General features: G+C 32.4%; 1 protein-coding gene across 1 annotated transcript in view; it reads right to left on the bottom strand.

Annotated features, from left to right (window-relative positions):
* Window positions 1–649: 649 nt before the first annotated feature.
* The window catches only part of LOC148623330 (BTB/POZ domain-containing protein KCTD3-like), a 37,170-nt gene continuing 21,427 nt past the window's right edge, over window positions 650–16,392 (bottom strand). The window contains exons 10-18 of the mRNA XM_088565113.1: window positions 16,086–16,276; window positions 14,574–14,689; window positions 12,544–12,631; window positions 9,176–9,292; window positions 8,392–8,562; window positions 6,679–6,834; window positions 6,234–6,330; window positions 3,136–3,268; window positions 650–1,971 (exon numbers count right to left, since the gene is read on the bottom strand). Of these exons, the coding sequence (XP_088421239.1) occupies window positions 1,699–1,971; window positions 3,136–3,268; window positions 6,234–6,330; window positions 6,679–6,834; window positions 8,392–8,562; window positions 9,176–9,292; window positions 12,544–12,631; window positions 14,574–14,689; window positions 16,086–16,276 (1,342 nt within the window). The 3' untranslated portion in view covers window positions 650–1,698. The remainder of the gene's footprint in view (window positions 1,972–3,135; window positions 3,269–6,233; window positions 6,331–6,678; window positions 6,835–8,391; window positions 8,563–9,175; window positions 9,293–12,543; window positions 12,632–14,573; window positions 14,690–16,085; window positions 16,277–16,392) is intronic.

Genomic DNA, 16,392 nt, shown 5'->3' with positions numbered 1-16,392 from the left:
TAATAATTGTGGAAACCATGATTATAATGGTCAAAAGACTTGGTAATGTGTATATTTTCGCAGGTACTGATTTTCATGTTCTTGAAGCAACTGCGAAAATAGGGAAAATTAATACGTTTACAATAATCAGATTGTCACTGTCTAGGATTTGATTCTCCATTATACAAGGTATAATTTTATGTGGTGAATCATAAGCTCTGTTTACATTGGGTACTGACTTCAGATACTAGGCATGTATCATTAGCCTGAAGAAAAAAATAGTTTTAAACCTTTAAAGAAGTTTTTGCATTATATATATTGGATGTGCCTTCTCAATACAATACTGAAAGAAAATTTATGCCAGTTTTCTACAAAGATTCTATTATTTTACAATAGTTTCAAATTGACTGCATTTAAATGCTTGTTTCCAGCCCCTTACTCCTAAAAAGTTCAAGTCACAACCCCCGAAAAATCAATCTCAAGTCTTCTTTTTGTGCTATGACAGATTGGTGTAAATTTAAAAGACATCTTTTAACTATTACTCCAGTTTTTGTATGGAAATAAGGAAAATGTTTGTTTCTTGGCCCCCAATACCTGAACAGTTCATGTCACAAACCCCAAAATCAATTCAAGCCTATCTTCTGTGAGATGGACACTTCAAAGAGACGAATACACTTATATTCAATTTATTGTCAGGACATCAAATGTCTACAGAGGTCTATGGCAACAGTGTGGTACCATTATAAGACCACAAGTTGTTAGTGGGTGTATTAAAACTTTATGGTATAAATACAAGAAGCTCCCAGGAGCCTGAATCGCTCACCTGGTTAAATCCTGCCTTTCAAGGGCAATAAATTGAACAAGATGTTGTCCAATAATTTTGACTCAAGAAGACTTTGGTAGGACTTATTGTAAGGTTCATTTCAGTGATTGAAAGTTTCTTTCTTTCTTTCATAGTTTTCATGATATTGGCTGAAAACTGAAAACAAAAAACTTCTATCCCTGGAGACTTTTGTAGGCCTTATAATAAGGATCATTTCAGTAACTGAAAGAATTTGGCTAATGGTTTTGTAGATATAATATGCGAAGAACTACCGTCTGACCCATATGTTCTATTTTTAGTAATGACAGCCATGTTTCTCCACAGATCATAAATCCCCATGTCAGTTCAATGTAGAATAACCCAAGGAACATTCATACCCAGTTTGGTTCTAATTGGTCTGGTAGTGTCAGAAAAGATTTTTGATGGAAATAACATTTAAAATAGCATAAAAACGTGGAAAAAAGCAAAAAGTCCAACATGATTAAACAGATTAAAACAAAAATTTGACTACATAGATCTCATCATGCTGACACTTTTACCAGAATTAGGCTAAACCTAATGGTTTTGGAGATATATATGAAAAACTACTGTCTGACCACTATGTTCCATTTTTAGTAACAGTGGCCATGTTCATACCAAGTTTGGTTTCAATTGGTCTAGTAGTGTCAGAGGAGAAGAGTTTTGAAAAATTGTTAATGACGACAAGGACGAACACCAAGTGATGGCAATAGCGCACGTGTTCTTGGGACAGGTGAGCTAAAAATGCATTAAAACCTTGGAAGACATCACTAAAATGGGTTAACAACTTATTAGTACATAAAACTCATATGACAGAACAAAAAACAAAAGTCATATGAATATCCCATAAATAACACGAGTTATCACATGTAAATGGTTTATATTTTAGTAACAAGGGTGTCTGGATAAAATTTCCCCTCCTCCTCTTCCTCAGCCTCACTATCCATGGCAACTGAACTTGGTCTTGGAAAACAAACAGTTGGACCAAGTGGTACCTGTAAGACCGAAGGAGCTGGACTGATACTTGGTGTGTTAGTTTTAGATGTTAGATCACATTGGTCTAAAAGTTGAAGTAACTCATTTGGTGTAGGTCCTCCAGAACAGGAAGCTGCCTTGTTCATCATTTCCAATGCAGTTGTCAGGTCCCACATCTAAACACAAAATACATATAACTGAATCATAAAACAGTATAATTGGAAAACACAAAGAAGTCAAATTATGAATAAACAAATAAATCGATAAACTGTAAGTGCTTTCGGTCATGCAACTTCTGACAGTTATATTCACATTGTTTAGCGTTTTTATGTAGTGACCTTGCATATTCATTGTTCCTTATGACATTACATTGTTATACCTTGACAGCAGATTTCCACTTTCACTTTCTATTTAAAGAAGTCTAGTATTTTTGTTTAAAATGTTCTTCTTTTGCTATGCAGAAAGCTGCAGTTTCCATAAATATTTTTAAAACAGGGAAAAACATGAAACTTTGCTGTTGGCATCTATGGAAGTGTTCACAGCATGGGATATTTCTCACAGATGTGTCTTTAATTTGTTGCTTATGTACTCTTACCCACTTAAATATATCATCCCCAGTTCTGCAAATATATTGTTCACCACATGTTGAACAAGTTGCACAATGTAACAGGTTTTGCATTTTACATTCTTGTTCGCATTGACCTTAAAAACCTCTCAAGTTTTAAATAAATGCACATTTCCTTTAACAAGAAACACACATGTGCCACAGAGCAGATTTTGTTACCTCTTTGTTCCAACCAGAGGAGAATTCCACTTTCGAGAGTAATTTTTAAATTCAGAGGTTGTCGATGACTATTAATGATTGTCAAGTTTGGTACATGTTTTTCATTTTGGGGGATAGGTGGATAATGGGAAGATACTTTTCTGCAGTTTAAAGAATACAATGATTTCTTGGATTATGGGTTACAATAAAGTCTATGTTAGTATAAAAAAACATATTATGAACATATTGTAAGTTGCAATGATTTGTTTGTAGTGTTCAAAAAGTCCTCAATAAACTTTGATACAAATTTGAGATTGACACTTAGCAAAATTTTATATACATATACATTTTAGTGGATGGTGAAGGGTTCATAAATACAGTTATCTTTAATCCACAAATTTTGAATAAAAAAAAAAAATTCAACAAAGTGCTCATTAAAACATGGTTGAGTATGACCTATGGTAAATCACATCTATTAAGTTTGATAAAATAGTCTACAGAAGTTTTCTAGCACAGTGATTTTCAACATAATACAGACTTGTTTTCTATCAGTTAAGGTTTTAAACCTTCATCCTACCTGGATAGAACCATTACTGTGACCTGTGAAAATATATCTCCTTGGCCTAGAGCCCATCCTATTAGACCCCTCACACTCATGTACACAGAATGCTGTGATACTACTGTTATCAACTGATGAAATTACACATACTCTGAAAGACAAAAAAAAAACCATCCCATCCACTTGTAATATTCTAGACTTGAATAATTCATTTTCTGCCAACCAGTTCTTTCAGAATATTGATTTTTAGGCATTACAGCCAATAATTAGTTCACTTTCAGACAAGAATGTTGACATGTTGTGCTGCATTTTTTTTTATGTGCCAGCTCACAGATTGGCCATCCCCATATAGACACGTAATTCTGACTCTGTGTCAGCTCACAAATAAGTCATCCCCACTTGGACAAGTTATTCTGACTCTGTGCCAGCTTACAGATACCGGTAGGTCATCCCCACTTGGACAAGTTATTCTGCGCCAACCAGTCATCACTTTATCTCCTATCAGTAGGATAGCAGGATATCGATTTTTGAGAATTTAATGCACCATTACATAATATGAGTAACTATATATCGATGGAGAGCTTATATCAAACTCTTTAAAAAAAATTGATGTCTTTGATGTCGCAGCAGTTTTTGGTAATCATGCCAAAATATTTTTAACTTTAGCAGCCTGAAATGAAAGGCCAACCTTGATTTTGAGGTCTCAAAATTGTAAAATTAGAAAGTGAATATTCAAAAACACATTCTGAAATTATTTTTTAATATCTAACATTTGCAGTAAAATATTGACTTTTCTATTTAAATAGCAGCTTTGAAAGTGTCATTTCTCCATTAGTTCAAATACAAACTCCCATTTCTCCATTAGTCCAAATACAAACTCCCATTTCTCCATTAGTCCAAATACAAACTCCCATTTCTCCATTAGTCCAAATACAAACTCCCATTTCTCCATTAGTTCAAATACAAACTTCCATTTCTCCATTAGTCCAAATACAAACTCCCATTTCTCCATTAGTCCAAATACAAACTCCCATTTCTCCATTAGTCCAAATACAAACTCCCATTTCTCCATTAGTTCAAATACAAACTCCCATTTTATCAATTTTGAGAATACTTCATATATTTGCAATTATAATCATATAGTACCAAACAAAACTATTTAGTACGCCTAAGATTTATATTACCATCTAAAAATTGGTGATAAACAATGAATATTAGATGTCTTGTAAACTTAAAAGAACACTAAACCTGTCCATAATTTTTCTTGTCCTGGCTACAACAAAAAGTATCAGTTTGTTGAGAAATGAAGAGCAAGTATTAAATTTGAAAAAGACAACACCAAGATGCAATGCACAGAAAACAGCAGAAACAAAACTTCACTATTGGCCATAGTCGATTTATTGCGCACAATGCATTATTACATTCTAATTGATTTGGTCTTGGTTTTTTTTCCACTCCATATCTCTGATATTCATCTTAAACATCCCAGTGCAAGCCAAAAGAAAGAAACAAAAAGACTTTCATTTTATTGTATGGTGGTACCAGGTTTTTGAAAGGTCCTGAATGGGAAAAAAACTGCACTGGCAAGACACTTTTTGTGACCAGTTTGATTATTTGCGTCAGCAAAAAGTTTTTTTTTCAGTTTGAAAAGCTTATAAGCCATTGACTTGGCTTAAAAACAAAACATAACTGTTACTAATAGTACCCAGGTGTCGAAAGAATAGATTCTTAAAAGAGTTAGGCTGTCATAAATTAAAAGCGAATAAAAGTATTGAACATCCTGGCATGTAAACCTATATCCTTCACATAGACCTGTTATGAATATACAGTTTGTGACTGGATACTTGGATAACTTTTGCTTTGAGTCTGTCAGGTTTATATGAGAACATATCAACAGAAAAGAGAGGATGTTTGCATTTCATTGCTGCAGCCTCTTGTTCTAACCCTTTGATTACCAGTATGACCTACTTCCTATATTTTTCACTAAGCCTACTAGTTATTGACTGGCCACAATATGGGGTAGATTATACACAGAGCACATGAAATATTACATTTATCAGGTAGCTTGTACCACAGATATTGAGCTTTTTGTTTACTCATTAAAAATACTTCTTATCATTACAAAAAAAATTAAAGTTCATTCAGAAGGTATGTGGTTACAAAAGCCATAAATTTAAACCCACTATGGTTGATGAACATGTATGAGTTTCATACAATTAATGAAAATTTGCTTAAAATTAGGACAAAAATATGGTTGGCAAAACTATGTCAATATTTTCTGCCTGCCAATACATAATTCAAAATTACAGCTTCATGTAATCCTTAATGCTTAATTTGAAAGACTCTTAGATCATTAATATTATTTTTTCATCTTTTCATAATCCAAATAAACTTTTCAACAGCCAGTATTTGTGGAGGAAAACAGGGTGCTCTCACAAAATGCAAAATTCTAATTTGAAAGTAGAATGATATTTCTGAAAAATAATACCAAATATAGCTGTGTCATATTTAGGTGCATTAAATATTGTTAATTAAAGACTTTTAAAACATCTGCTATCCTACTATATATGCCCTGTGCTACACAGAAAAAACAATGACCTAAGGTATAACTTGTAACCCACAAGTTCCTGCATTCATTACTTGTTGCTGACATCCATGTTTACTTTCATAATGTGTCAACAATTTTAAATAGTTTACCCCTAATATATTGACATGGTTGATGTTTATATTATCTAAAATCTTATTAACATTGGTAAACAGGAGGCTGACAGAGCCAAAAATTGGAAGACATTGTTTAAATCCACATGTAATAGAAACAAGGTACCTAAATACAAATAATTCTGTCCAGCAGAAACTTTGAAAATTCAATCCTGTCCTTTTATTTCAAATTTTATCCTAGCAAACCCCCCCCACCCCATAAAAATCAAATGGTAGTTCCATTAGTTGTAGTCTCATGTAAAAAGGTTAAAATTTTCAGAATTAAATTAGGAACAAGTTAATTAAGGAACAAATTATTTTCTTGAGTTGAGAAAAGTGTGACAATAAATATTCAACACAATTGGCTAAACTCCAAACAAATAAGAAAAAACCTGAGCAGCAGGGAATCAATGTATTACCTTTGGCCATCTGATGATAGTCGTACAAACAACTTGTCAGTCTCAGGAATAATTTTCTGTATGAACACCTGTTGATCATCTTGTTCACCATAGGGACCTGAAGAGATTTACATTTATAAGATTACCTGAGTGGTAAGCAGGTGCTCACAATAGGGACCTGAAGAGATTCACATTAATATTTACTCAGTCGTAAGCAGGTACTTTCAGGAATCCATGTTTAAAATCAATAAATACACTCAGTAAAATTATTTCCCTTTCAATTTAACATAAACCATGATATAACCTTTATCAAATATCAAAACACATCTGCTTGCTCTAATTACATGTATGTATAACACATATATAAGAAGTGAATTAATAGTTGGGAACTTATAATGAGTTAGCATAAAGCCAGTCAGATTTTAACTACACAACTTTTAACAATCAATAGGAGAATCTAAATTACCAAAATCATTTCCAGCAGAATTGCTAGCTTGAGTTTCTACATCATCCAATGATACAATTTTAAAGGAAGCTAATGGTGTAGATCCAGGCTGTGTAGATATCATTCCACGGAATCTGGTCACACTCCATGTTCTTACATGATTGTACTCACTACATACTGTCAAAAAACAAAATGATCATAGTATTCCATTTCATTTAAATTAAGATCAGTTAAAAATTACCTGATCCAACTAGAATTGAACTGAACAAGTTAATAAGAACAAAATCTTAGAAAAATACTATGTTATTCAGGATCTTCATGGGAGATACAAGCTCATTCTTCCTTGAAAACTGTTTTAATATTTGTTTTTGCTGTTTTGATATTTAATTTTGATGGATCAACATCCCATCATGCTATAAACTCGTAGTTTTCTCTGCTTCATATATCAATATATGTATGTACTGTGTTGGTATAAAAGTTCCATCTGACTATTAACGGTCGTTTGGAATGTTGGGCTTTAAAAGGAGAAAGTTCGGTAAGTACCCCTTTTGGCCTCAAAATTTGTGCATTTTTAAAAATTTTATCAAAACTGATTTCTTGGTAGTAACTGTATAGTAAAACACTGAATACAAACTGCTGTTGATGACATACATGGCGTTATACAGAAATAACAGAATGTTTTTATGTAACTTTTACAAAAACCTTGAACTTTTAACATTTCTGCAATTTTTAAGATGGGTTTTGTGTAGAACAGAAGTGGCCACACATTTGTTCACTCAAGATATTTTCACATGAGTTTTAACTGACAATTCTGCACAAAATATATGAAGCATGAGAATGAACATGCATGTAGCCATTGTTAAAAGAATGGTAAACTCAACAAAACCAAGTGTTTCCAGCCTTTTTAACAGATTTTTCCAATTTCAGTCAAGTTTGAAGGATATAAATGACAATATATGATCAATTTATTACCATAAACCAATCAAATCACTCATAACACATATTGAAGAGTTGGAGAAACATCATTAAATTTTCTTCAGGTAGGCTTGCATTTTGAGGCCAAATTTTACCCTTACCAAACCAACTTCTTTACTTAATCAATATATGACATACAAATGTAACATTCCCTGGGGTACAAAAATTTTGTCATTAATGGGAATTCTTGAGCCCTATTTTAGACCTTTTAAATAAAAAAAAAAACAAAAAAAAACAGGAGTTTAAACGAAGATCCAAAATAACATGAAGATAAAATACTAATTTTTATTTTCACATTTTTACAATTCTATGAGCTAAAAGAAAATTTTGAAATACTGTGATAGATTAAATATTTATAGAGTACCAATTTCTTCTGTTTCTGGAAAAACCACCCATTGAAAATATAAATAGTGCCCCTCTTTAATGGTGGTTCCTCACTTATTGCCACACATTTTCAAGGTCCCTTTTCCCAAAATTACTATTGTTTCTACATAAATATTTCCTCGATTTATTGCCAGCCTCGCATATTGCCAAAATCTGACCTGGTCTAAAATGGAGCAATATCTCGAGGGTGCACTGTGTAAACAAAAGAATTCTATTTTAGAAAGTTTAAAATGCCATTAACTAGATACCAACAAATAAAAGTTACAATGAAGTAGACAAAAATTACATATCAGTCTCTTCAAATCATTCCTTAACTTTAATGCTGACCAAATAGATCACTTGAAAGCCAAGATTTAAAAAAAAAATATTTCATACCTGATACAAGATGTTTCTCTGATAACATGACTTTGGTGACAGGACTTCTGTGAACAGTAAAAGTCTGGAATAATTGTGGTCCATGGCCTACAGTTTCTGGATGCTGAACAATAACTCTTACTGTCCCTGAACTGGTCCCATAGGCTATTTCTATCCAGTTCCCACTTAGACCTACAAAATATAACCATGTTGTCTGTAACTTCAGATTTATAGACTTACCGGAACTAAATAGGAACTTAACAATTATTTCTGTGGAAAGAATTCAAGGTTTCAATTTGACCTTATTAAGGAGGAAAAGCTTCTGTTTTACATGTACAAGACAAAATATTTCATAAAATTTGCACCAAAATCAGAGACAGAAGCCAATCCTTTAACTGATGATGGCTTTTGAAGACAAGAACTCATAAGCATATTCTTTCCATTTCTTAAACTTCATTTTTGCTTCACACCTACAAGGTATATGACTAATTGTATAGATAGGCAGTTAAAACTATCATCATCTCACCAAGGTTTATGACTAATTAATCTCACACAATCACTTAACATGTTTTAAGTTATCACAATATCCACATTTGAGCAACTTGTTTTAGCAACATTTCTACGATGGATTAACTTATTTCAAGTATGAAATAAAACACTTAAAGTCGTCACCATATCTACATTGCACTAAATAGTGTTAGGTGTAGGGTGGTTAAAAGATCTATGGTAATACCAGTCCCATACAATGTGTACTTTTGGGATAGACACTTTAAAAATCTCACCATCATTTCTGCAATGGACTTACTAGTTTTAGGTGTGAGATAGACACTTAAAGCTGTTACCATATCTCCAGCTGGATCTCTATACAACTCTGTCACTAATAAATCATTGTCTTTCATTCTCAAAGGAAACTTTTGCATGTCTACAAAAACAATACTATAATATATCAAGGTTAAATAATGTTTTTAGTGAAATCTTTTCAACTCAGTTGGCCTTATTTTTTCTAGTTTAATACTTATAATATCACGATGAAGAGTTACATGAGCTGGGAGGTTGAGTTCATATAACAAATGATATTGGTCTCACAAATCACTTCTAACATTTCATTACTTAACTTGTTAAAAAAGTAATTTTCAAAGTGTTTCTGTACATTCTAAGGACAAATGATGTCTTCAAGATGCATACCATTGTGAATCTTGTAAAATAAGGCAATCAAAATCATTTACTAATGGTAAAATGATCATAGAATTTTTTTCAAAAACAAGAGGCTCCCACACAGGAGCCTGAATTCCTCACCAGGTTAAATATCTGCCTTTCAAAGGCAATAACTCTAACACAGAGTTGTAAAAAAACTCAAAAGAAGACTTTGGTATGACTTATCTTTTCATGTGGACGATTTCATCAATTTAAAGCTTCTTTTTACCTATTATAGTGTCAAGATATTGGCTGAAAACTGCTAAAAACATAATTTTTTGTCTTTCAAGGGCAATAAGTCTAACAAGAGTTGTCCAACATCTTTGATCCCGCGTAGACTTTTGTAGACCTTATATTAAGGATCATTTTCACAATTGAAAGAATTTGGCTAAACCTTACCATTTTGGAGATAATTGAGAAAACTTCTGAGTGACCCCTTTCATTTATTTTTAGTAACAGCGGTCATGTTTTTCAACAGATCAATAGTCCCCATAAAAGATCTATGCAGAATATCCTAAAGAACATTTATACCAAGTTTGTTCTAATTGGTCTGGTAGTTTCATAAGAGATTTTTGAAAGAAATAACATAAAAATAGAGATAAAATGCCTAAAATAAATCACAGGTAAATTTGATATTACCGATCAGACCTTTAAAATTGTTAGAACAAACTGGGCTGAATGATACACCCTACTTCCCATTCATGATAAGTGATTTTTTTCGTAACTCTGCTAACTAAAAACAGAAAACACTTTAAAGAAGAGAGAGCTTAATTAAAACAAAAAATAAAATCCCGAAATCATTTTTGCGTAATTGAATGCACAGTTACACAGTCGTAGACTGATAACCATAATGTTAGGCATATAAAGTCCCTAAATATTAGCAAGATATGTTACTGAGTGTAAAACAGAATTATGTAAAATCTAGGAAATAAATGACCTTGAATCTGACAAAAACAAACTGCTATGCAGAATTTGGTTGGAAAAGGTTTAAAGCAAAATGACCATCTTGAATATAATCACTTAAAATGACTAACCATTTTGAATATAATCAAAGTTTAAAGATGCATTAGCTGTCATTTTCGTAAATTTTTGTTTCTGTTGTATTATGAATTATTTCTACTAAATTTTACTTTTCCTGTATAATTTCATTCGATATCCACAAATGAAATGTGTTAAATACATGAAATAGTTGTCTATATATTTATTGTCTTGCAAGACAAAAAATCCACCTAGATAAATCCGTATGCATGTGACTTTAGGTGGCCTTAATCCACCCATGTGCTGTAAGGGTTGCTTTTTTAAAAACAAATCTGATTGTAAAGTGAACGTGGTTTGTGTATCTGTGTATCTGTTATTGTTATTTTTTTTACCAAGGTTAATGTCCTGTCAGCAACCTTCGGAAGTAATGGCGAAAAATAATTAGATCTGAGCTATCGATATCCTAATATTCTGAAGGTATTATCAACATTTATTGCTTGAACTGCATTACTTCAAACTTATTTCATTTTATCAGCAAAATTCAGTAGAATCAAAACTGAACAAATTTGGCAGCTAATGCAGCTTTAAATGGAGCAATGACTATATACAATTATCAAATTTAAGCAAAATTTTTTGTTTTTAGCACTCTTTGCAAGTACAAGTAATCAATTTTTTCATTGTGGTATATTGATTGATTGATTGATTAAATGTGGTTTAATGTCCTACGGCAGATATTTCATGCATTTAGAGATGAAAATGATTGACCAATCAAACAGACCCTGTTTTGTACTAGACCAACATGCTGAGCTGGATCTTTTTGTGTCAGCTGACAGAATCAACAGCCTGCAGGTAGGCATGCCAACACTCCGAGCCAACTCATCACTCTGTCCCCTTAAATACTGCATGCTTGGTAGAGAAGCAATGACTACCAATTTGTATGTAACACTCCAGATAGAATCATGCAAAATGTGATCCATGGTTGGAAAGCCTACATATTTTCCTTTTTGATATTTTGTTTAAAACATTATAGTAAACAGAAATTAACAAGTGGCTTTTCATATAATCTTTGTTCTCAGGAGTAAAAATTACATAGAATGTACATTAGAATTCAAAATTAAGGGAGATAACCCAGTAAATGACATTAAAATACAATAGAAACTGTTGGATTTTCAATGTAGCTTACCTCCTAAAAGCAGACAGATTGGAATGAATAATTAAACATGTCATCATAAAGATACTTAATAACAAAAATAAAAAAATGTGTAGCCTTATTTGGGGGTGTATCACATTACAGAATTTGCATGCTTCTTACAAAGACTACTACTTAAAAAGTCTTTGATGTGTCATGACTGGGAACCCAACTCACGACTTCCTACACTCAAGGTGAGCATGCTACCCTGAGACCACTAAAGCTGTTCTTATTATGACACAAAACCTACAACACATGTAAAAATTATTTTATTTGATTCCCTATTGTTTTATTATTATTTTTTTCTACTTTAAAAAAAAAAAAATCACAGTGCAGAAAAATTAGTATGCATGACTTCAAAAATCTGAGTTAATAAAGCTAAAGTTCAAAACACTTTTAGAAACTTTCAGTCCTAAAATAATACTACGGTACTTTGAAGGTTTTGTTTGAAAGATGGACAGCAAGATACTGTAAAATATGAAGTATGAAATATCATTCTAAAAACTCATAACTAGCTTAAGGCAAAATTAACCACAGACACACCCCACATCAAATGTATGAACAGAGACTCAAGCCATAATAAGCTTATTGCAAAAATAACCACATACATTAAATGTAAAAACAATCACATTATGAACATTTACAGAGAATTTTCTAAAGGGATGATCAATTGTAAGGTGACTTAAAGTCTTCAAAACATCTTTACACCAACTTACAAAATATTAGTAGTATTGATAAATAATAAATGACTTTTTACTCAAGATATAAGTAAGTTTCTGTAAATACCTTATTGTCAAATATTACTAACTTACCAATATAATATACAGAACCATTCTGACAACCAAGGAGTAGAAATGACCCAGCAGTGTCATAGCTTGTTATAGGTACTACATCTTGTATCTGTCCAATATAAATCATTTCAGTGTATTTCTAAGTGGAACAAGACTGGAATTTATATGAGACGAGATTTGAAGCTGATCAAGTCCAAAAAAACACTTACAATTACTTGTTTCATCAAAATGGTGGTAGAGCATGCACATGTACTCTTAATAGCAACATTTACAAAACAAGAGGCTCTCTGAAGCCTGAATAGCTAACCGGGTTAAATATTTGCCTTTCAAGGGCAATAACTCTAAGGAGTTGTCTAACAATGTTGACTCGGTTTTGAAGATATATGAGAAAAATTTCTGTCTGACCTTTAATTCTATTTTTAGTAAATGCGGCCATGTTTTCAATGGATCAAAAATCCGCAAATCAGTTCGGTGCAGGAAAAATTTGGAAAATTCATACCAAATATGGTTCCAATCAGTCAATTATTGTCAGAGTAGAAGATTTTTGAAAGAAATAACATTAAAAAGAGCAAAAAAATGTTGAAAAAGGACAATAACTCCAACATGGCTTAACAGATTAAAATGAAATTTTGACCTAAGATAGAGCTAATCATGCTGTACACTTTTTCCCATGTCAGAATTTGGCTAAACCTAATGTTTTTGGAGATATATGCAAAAAACTTCTGTTTGACCACTATGTTCTACTTTCAAATATGGGGGCCCATGTTTTTCAAGGGATCAAAATCCCCATAACAGTTCTATGCAGGATATCCCAAGGAGCAATCTTACCAAGTTTGGTTCTAATTGGTCAAGTAGTGTCAGAGCAGAAGAGTTTTGAAAATTTTAATAACGACGATAGATGCCAAGTGAGCTAATCAAAATGCTAATCGATAGGCCATTTCAGAAGAGATGCATCACCCAAAGCCCTCTGCTGTTGGGAAATCTGAAAAAAAGACAAAACTCTTGCACAAAAATTGCTGGATACCAGAATGTCAACATAGAATGCACATCTTAACTTTGTAAGAACTAATTATAAATCTGGCAAGCGTTTCAAAGAAGTTCCAGAAACCCTACAAAAAATGTGGAATCATTTACTGTATAATATGGACATCTATTCTTGGTAATAACAAATCCTACCAAATATAAAAGAAATCCAACAAGTGGTTTCAAAGGAGTTAAATTAAAAATGTCTTCTATGGTTGAAAGATGTGAAAAATAGTGATAAGTTCCTACAAATATTTGCAAATCAAAATGACAATAAAGAATGCAAATCTACACTTCCTATCAACAAATCCCACCATATATTAAAGAAATCAGAGTTTCATTAACAGCAGATTCTATTAGGAGGGATTGACAAGGTCATAATTCCAACAAAAATTATATCAAATTGATGTTATAGTATGTACATCTACTCTTAGTAAATCCCAACTAATATGGAAGAAATCTGACAAGTGCTTTCAGAGGAGTTGTCTTCACAAGATATCACTAAACAGACAACTATTATAACAATGTCCCTATGTAGCTTTGTGGCAGGGAGAAATCCAGAGCTGTGCTAAAAACATGACACTCAATTCTCCTTTTTTGAAGTTTTAAAGTCCAATTACCCTGATCTGAAAAAAAAAGAAGATAAAAACAGGAGGTAAAACTTGTATTATATGGATAGGTACTAGATAAAACATACACTTATTGTGGTGGGATGTCAGTACCTTACCATAAAAAAAAGTTACACCTCCTGCTTTTATCAGAGGTCAAAGAAATATAAAAGGAAGGAAGGAATTTTAGATGTTGTATATATGATAGGGCCTTATTCTTACAAATGACACATTAAATTTTTATATTCTGTTTTATATGATAAGGTTACATAAGTGAATGGAATACATATGAATGGGTGTCAGTATAAATGGGCAGGGTAAATGGTCAACACACCCTACTGTTATCCAGGATGTGCAACAAACAACATAACAAAGATTATACAGAAACTCCCCTGCAGTTAAAATACTACACATTTTTACCTGCCAATGCTGAGTCATCGAATGCCAAACTCCAATCTTCCCAACCTGACTAAGGGCTACCAGTTGACTTCCAATGAAAAACAAGGAATCAACAGACACGTTCAAATTAAACATTCCTGTAAAACAAATTTTACCACATCATTTTCTATAAATAACAGCTAAAATTCAACTTGTGTTAGGACACTCACAAAAAGGAAAAACTCTTTTCTGACTCTGAAAATGGCATCAAGTCAGCAACATCAAACAATAACCTACAATATACACTGAGACGTAAACGTGACAAACAAACAAAATTATATGTCCCGAGGACTATGGATTCTGATTTATGGTAAAGTTAATATTCATGTTTCAAAAATTTATGGTAAATAATTCTTGTTGAAATTACAACCATTTTTTCTTAAATTCATTGATCAATGAGACATACATACAATTTGCATAAACCAGATAGAAAGCAGCAACATAGATGTGCTGATTATTACATGGGGTACTGAAAAAATAATTTCGAAGTAAGTCCATACATATATCTATGCCAGGGTTATTGTGAAAATGACAATATCACTGATGTTTAGTAGACATTGAATTCTACTGGATGTTGAAAGCAAACCAAAATCTGTGCCATAGAATATTTGAATAATTAGCGACTTTGAAGACTTCAGTCTAATTTATATTGAAAATCTTTAAGTTAGATTATTTCCCATACAAGGCATCACACTACACTTATATTACTTCATGCACATCTATACTTGATCCTGAACTTTCTTACAAAATGTTTTAAGATCCATAGAGTGGTTAAAAAGAATTCAGTTTATGAGGTTTAAACACATTAAAACCCTCAATTTATCTAACTTTGGAGTCCTCCCACAATTATTCCTTCATGCAAATCTACATATGATACCCAATTCATCAAATCAAGATCATCCCTTCAGCAGTTTAAAAAAAATATGCATTTACCAGGTTTTTACTTGAAAAACTCCTAAATGCAGATTGTGGGAATAAGGCAAGAATTATCTTCCTTCATGCACATCTACATATGATGTCTGTCATATGAAATTCCATAAATTTATGCATACAAGTTTTTAACATGAAAAACTCTTAAGTTGAATTATCTCCCTTCTGTAGGCATTGTGCAATAGACATTGTCACTGAGATCAGTGCAGTTATTCATCTATATCCCAATTTTAAAGGAAAGTGGTAACTAGACCTTGCATTAAAAATGTAAGCATGGAGAGAATTAATTGAGCAATACTTTCTAAGTGTGAACACCAACCTCCCTATTACTTTCATCATCCAAACCCTGTTTAAAAATAATAAAGCTATAATGCTACTTCATCAACCTACTTACCAATTTCCCTACTACTGTTATCATCCATGATAAATGATATTTAATCAACCAATAACCAACCTCTCTACTACACCCATCATCCATGATAAATGATATTTAATCAACCCATTTACCAACCTCTCTACTACACCCATCATCCATAATAAGAGCTTTTTAATCAACCCACTTACCAACCTCCCTACTACTCCCATCATCCATGATAAGCCAGAGCTGTATTAAATTGCCCATACAGGCAGCCACCATCTTATTTGTATTCTCTTGGTTCTGTGCCACAACTTTTGCATTTAATGCCACTCTGTCCACTCTGTTTTCCATGTATGGACTGCTCCATATATGATGCCAGCCAGTGGAGTCTTTCATTCTATTAAAAATATAACTCATTTTTTTCCATCATCTTATTCACAGAAAAGAATTTTGCAGCAAGTAATTTATAACATTTATTTGGAAGTAGAAGTAGACAATCCAGGGGCTTTGCTA

Source organism: Perna viridis, chromosome 2, assembly GCF_037379345.1.
Source record: "Perna viridis isolate PV_CMFRI_1.1 ecotype Kerala chromosome 2, ASM3737934v1, whole genome shotgun sequence".
In the NCBI taxonomy this organism is placed as follows: Eukaryota; Metazoa; Mollusca; class Bivalvia; order Mytilida; family Mytilidae; genus Perna; species Perna viridis.
The sequence above is the reverse complement of the archived record's forward strand: the minus strand, read 5'-3'. Positions and strand labels throughout refer to the sequence as shown.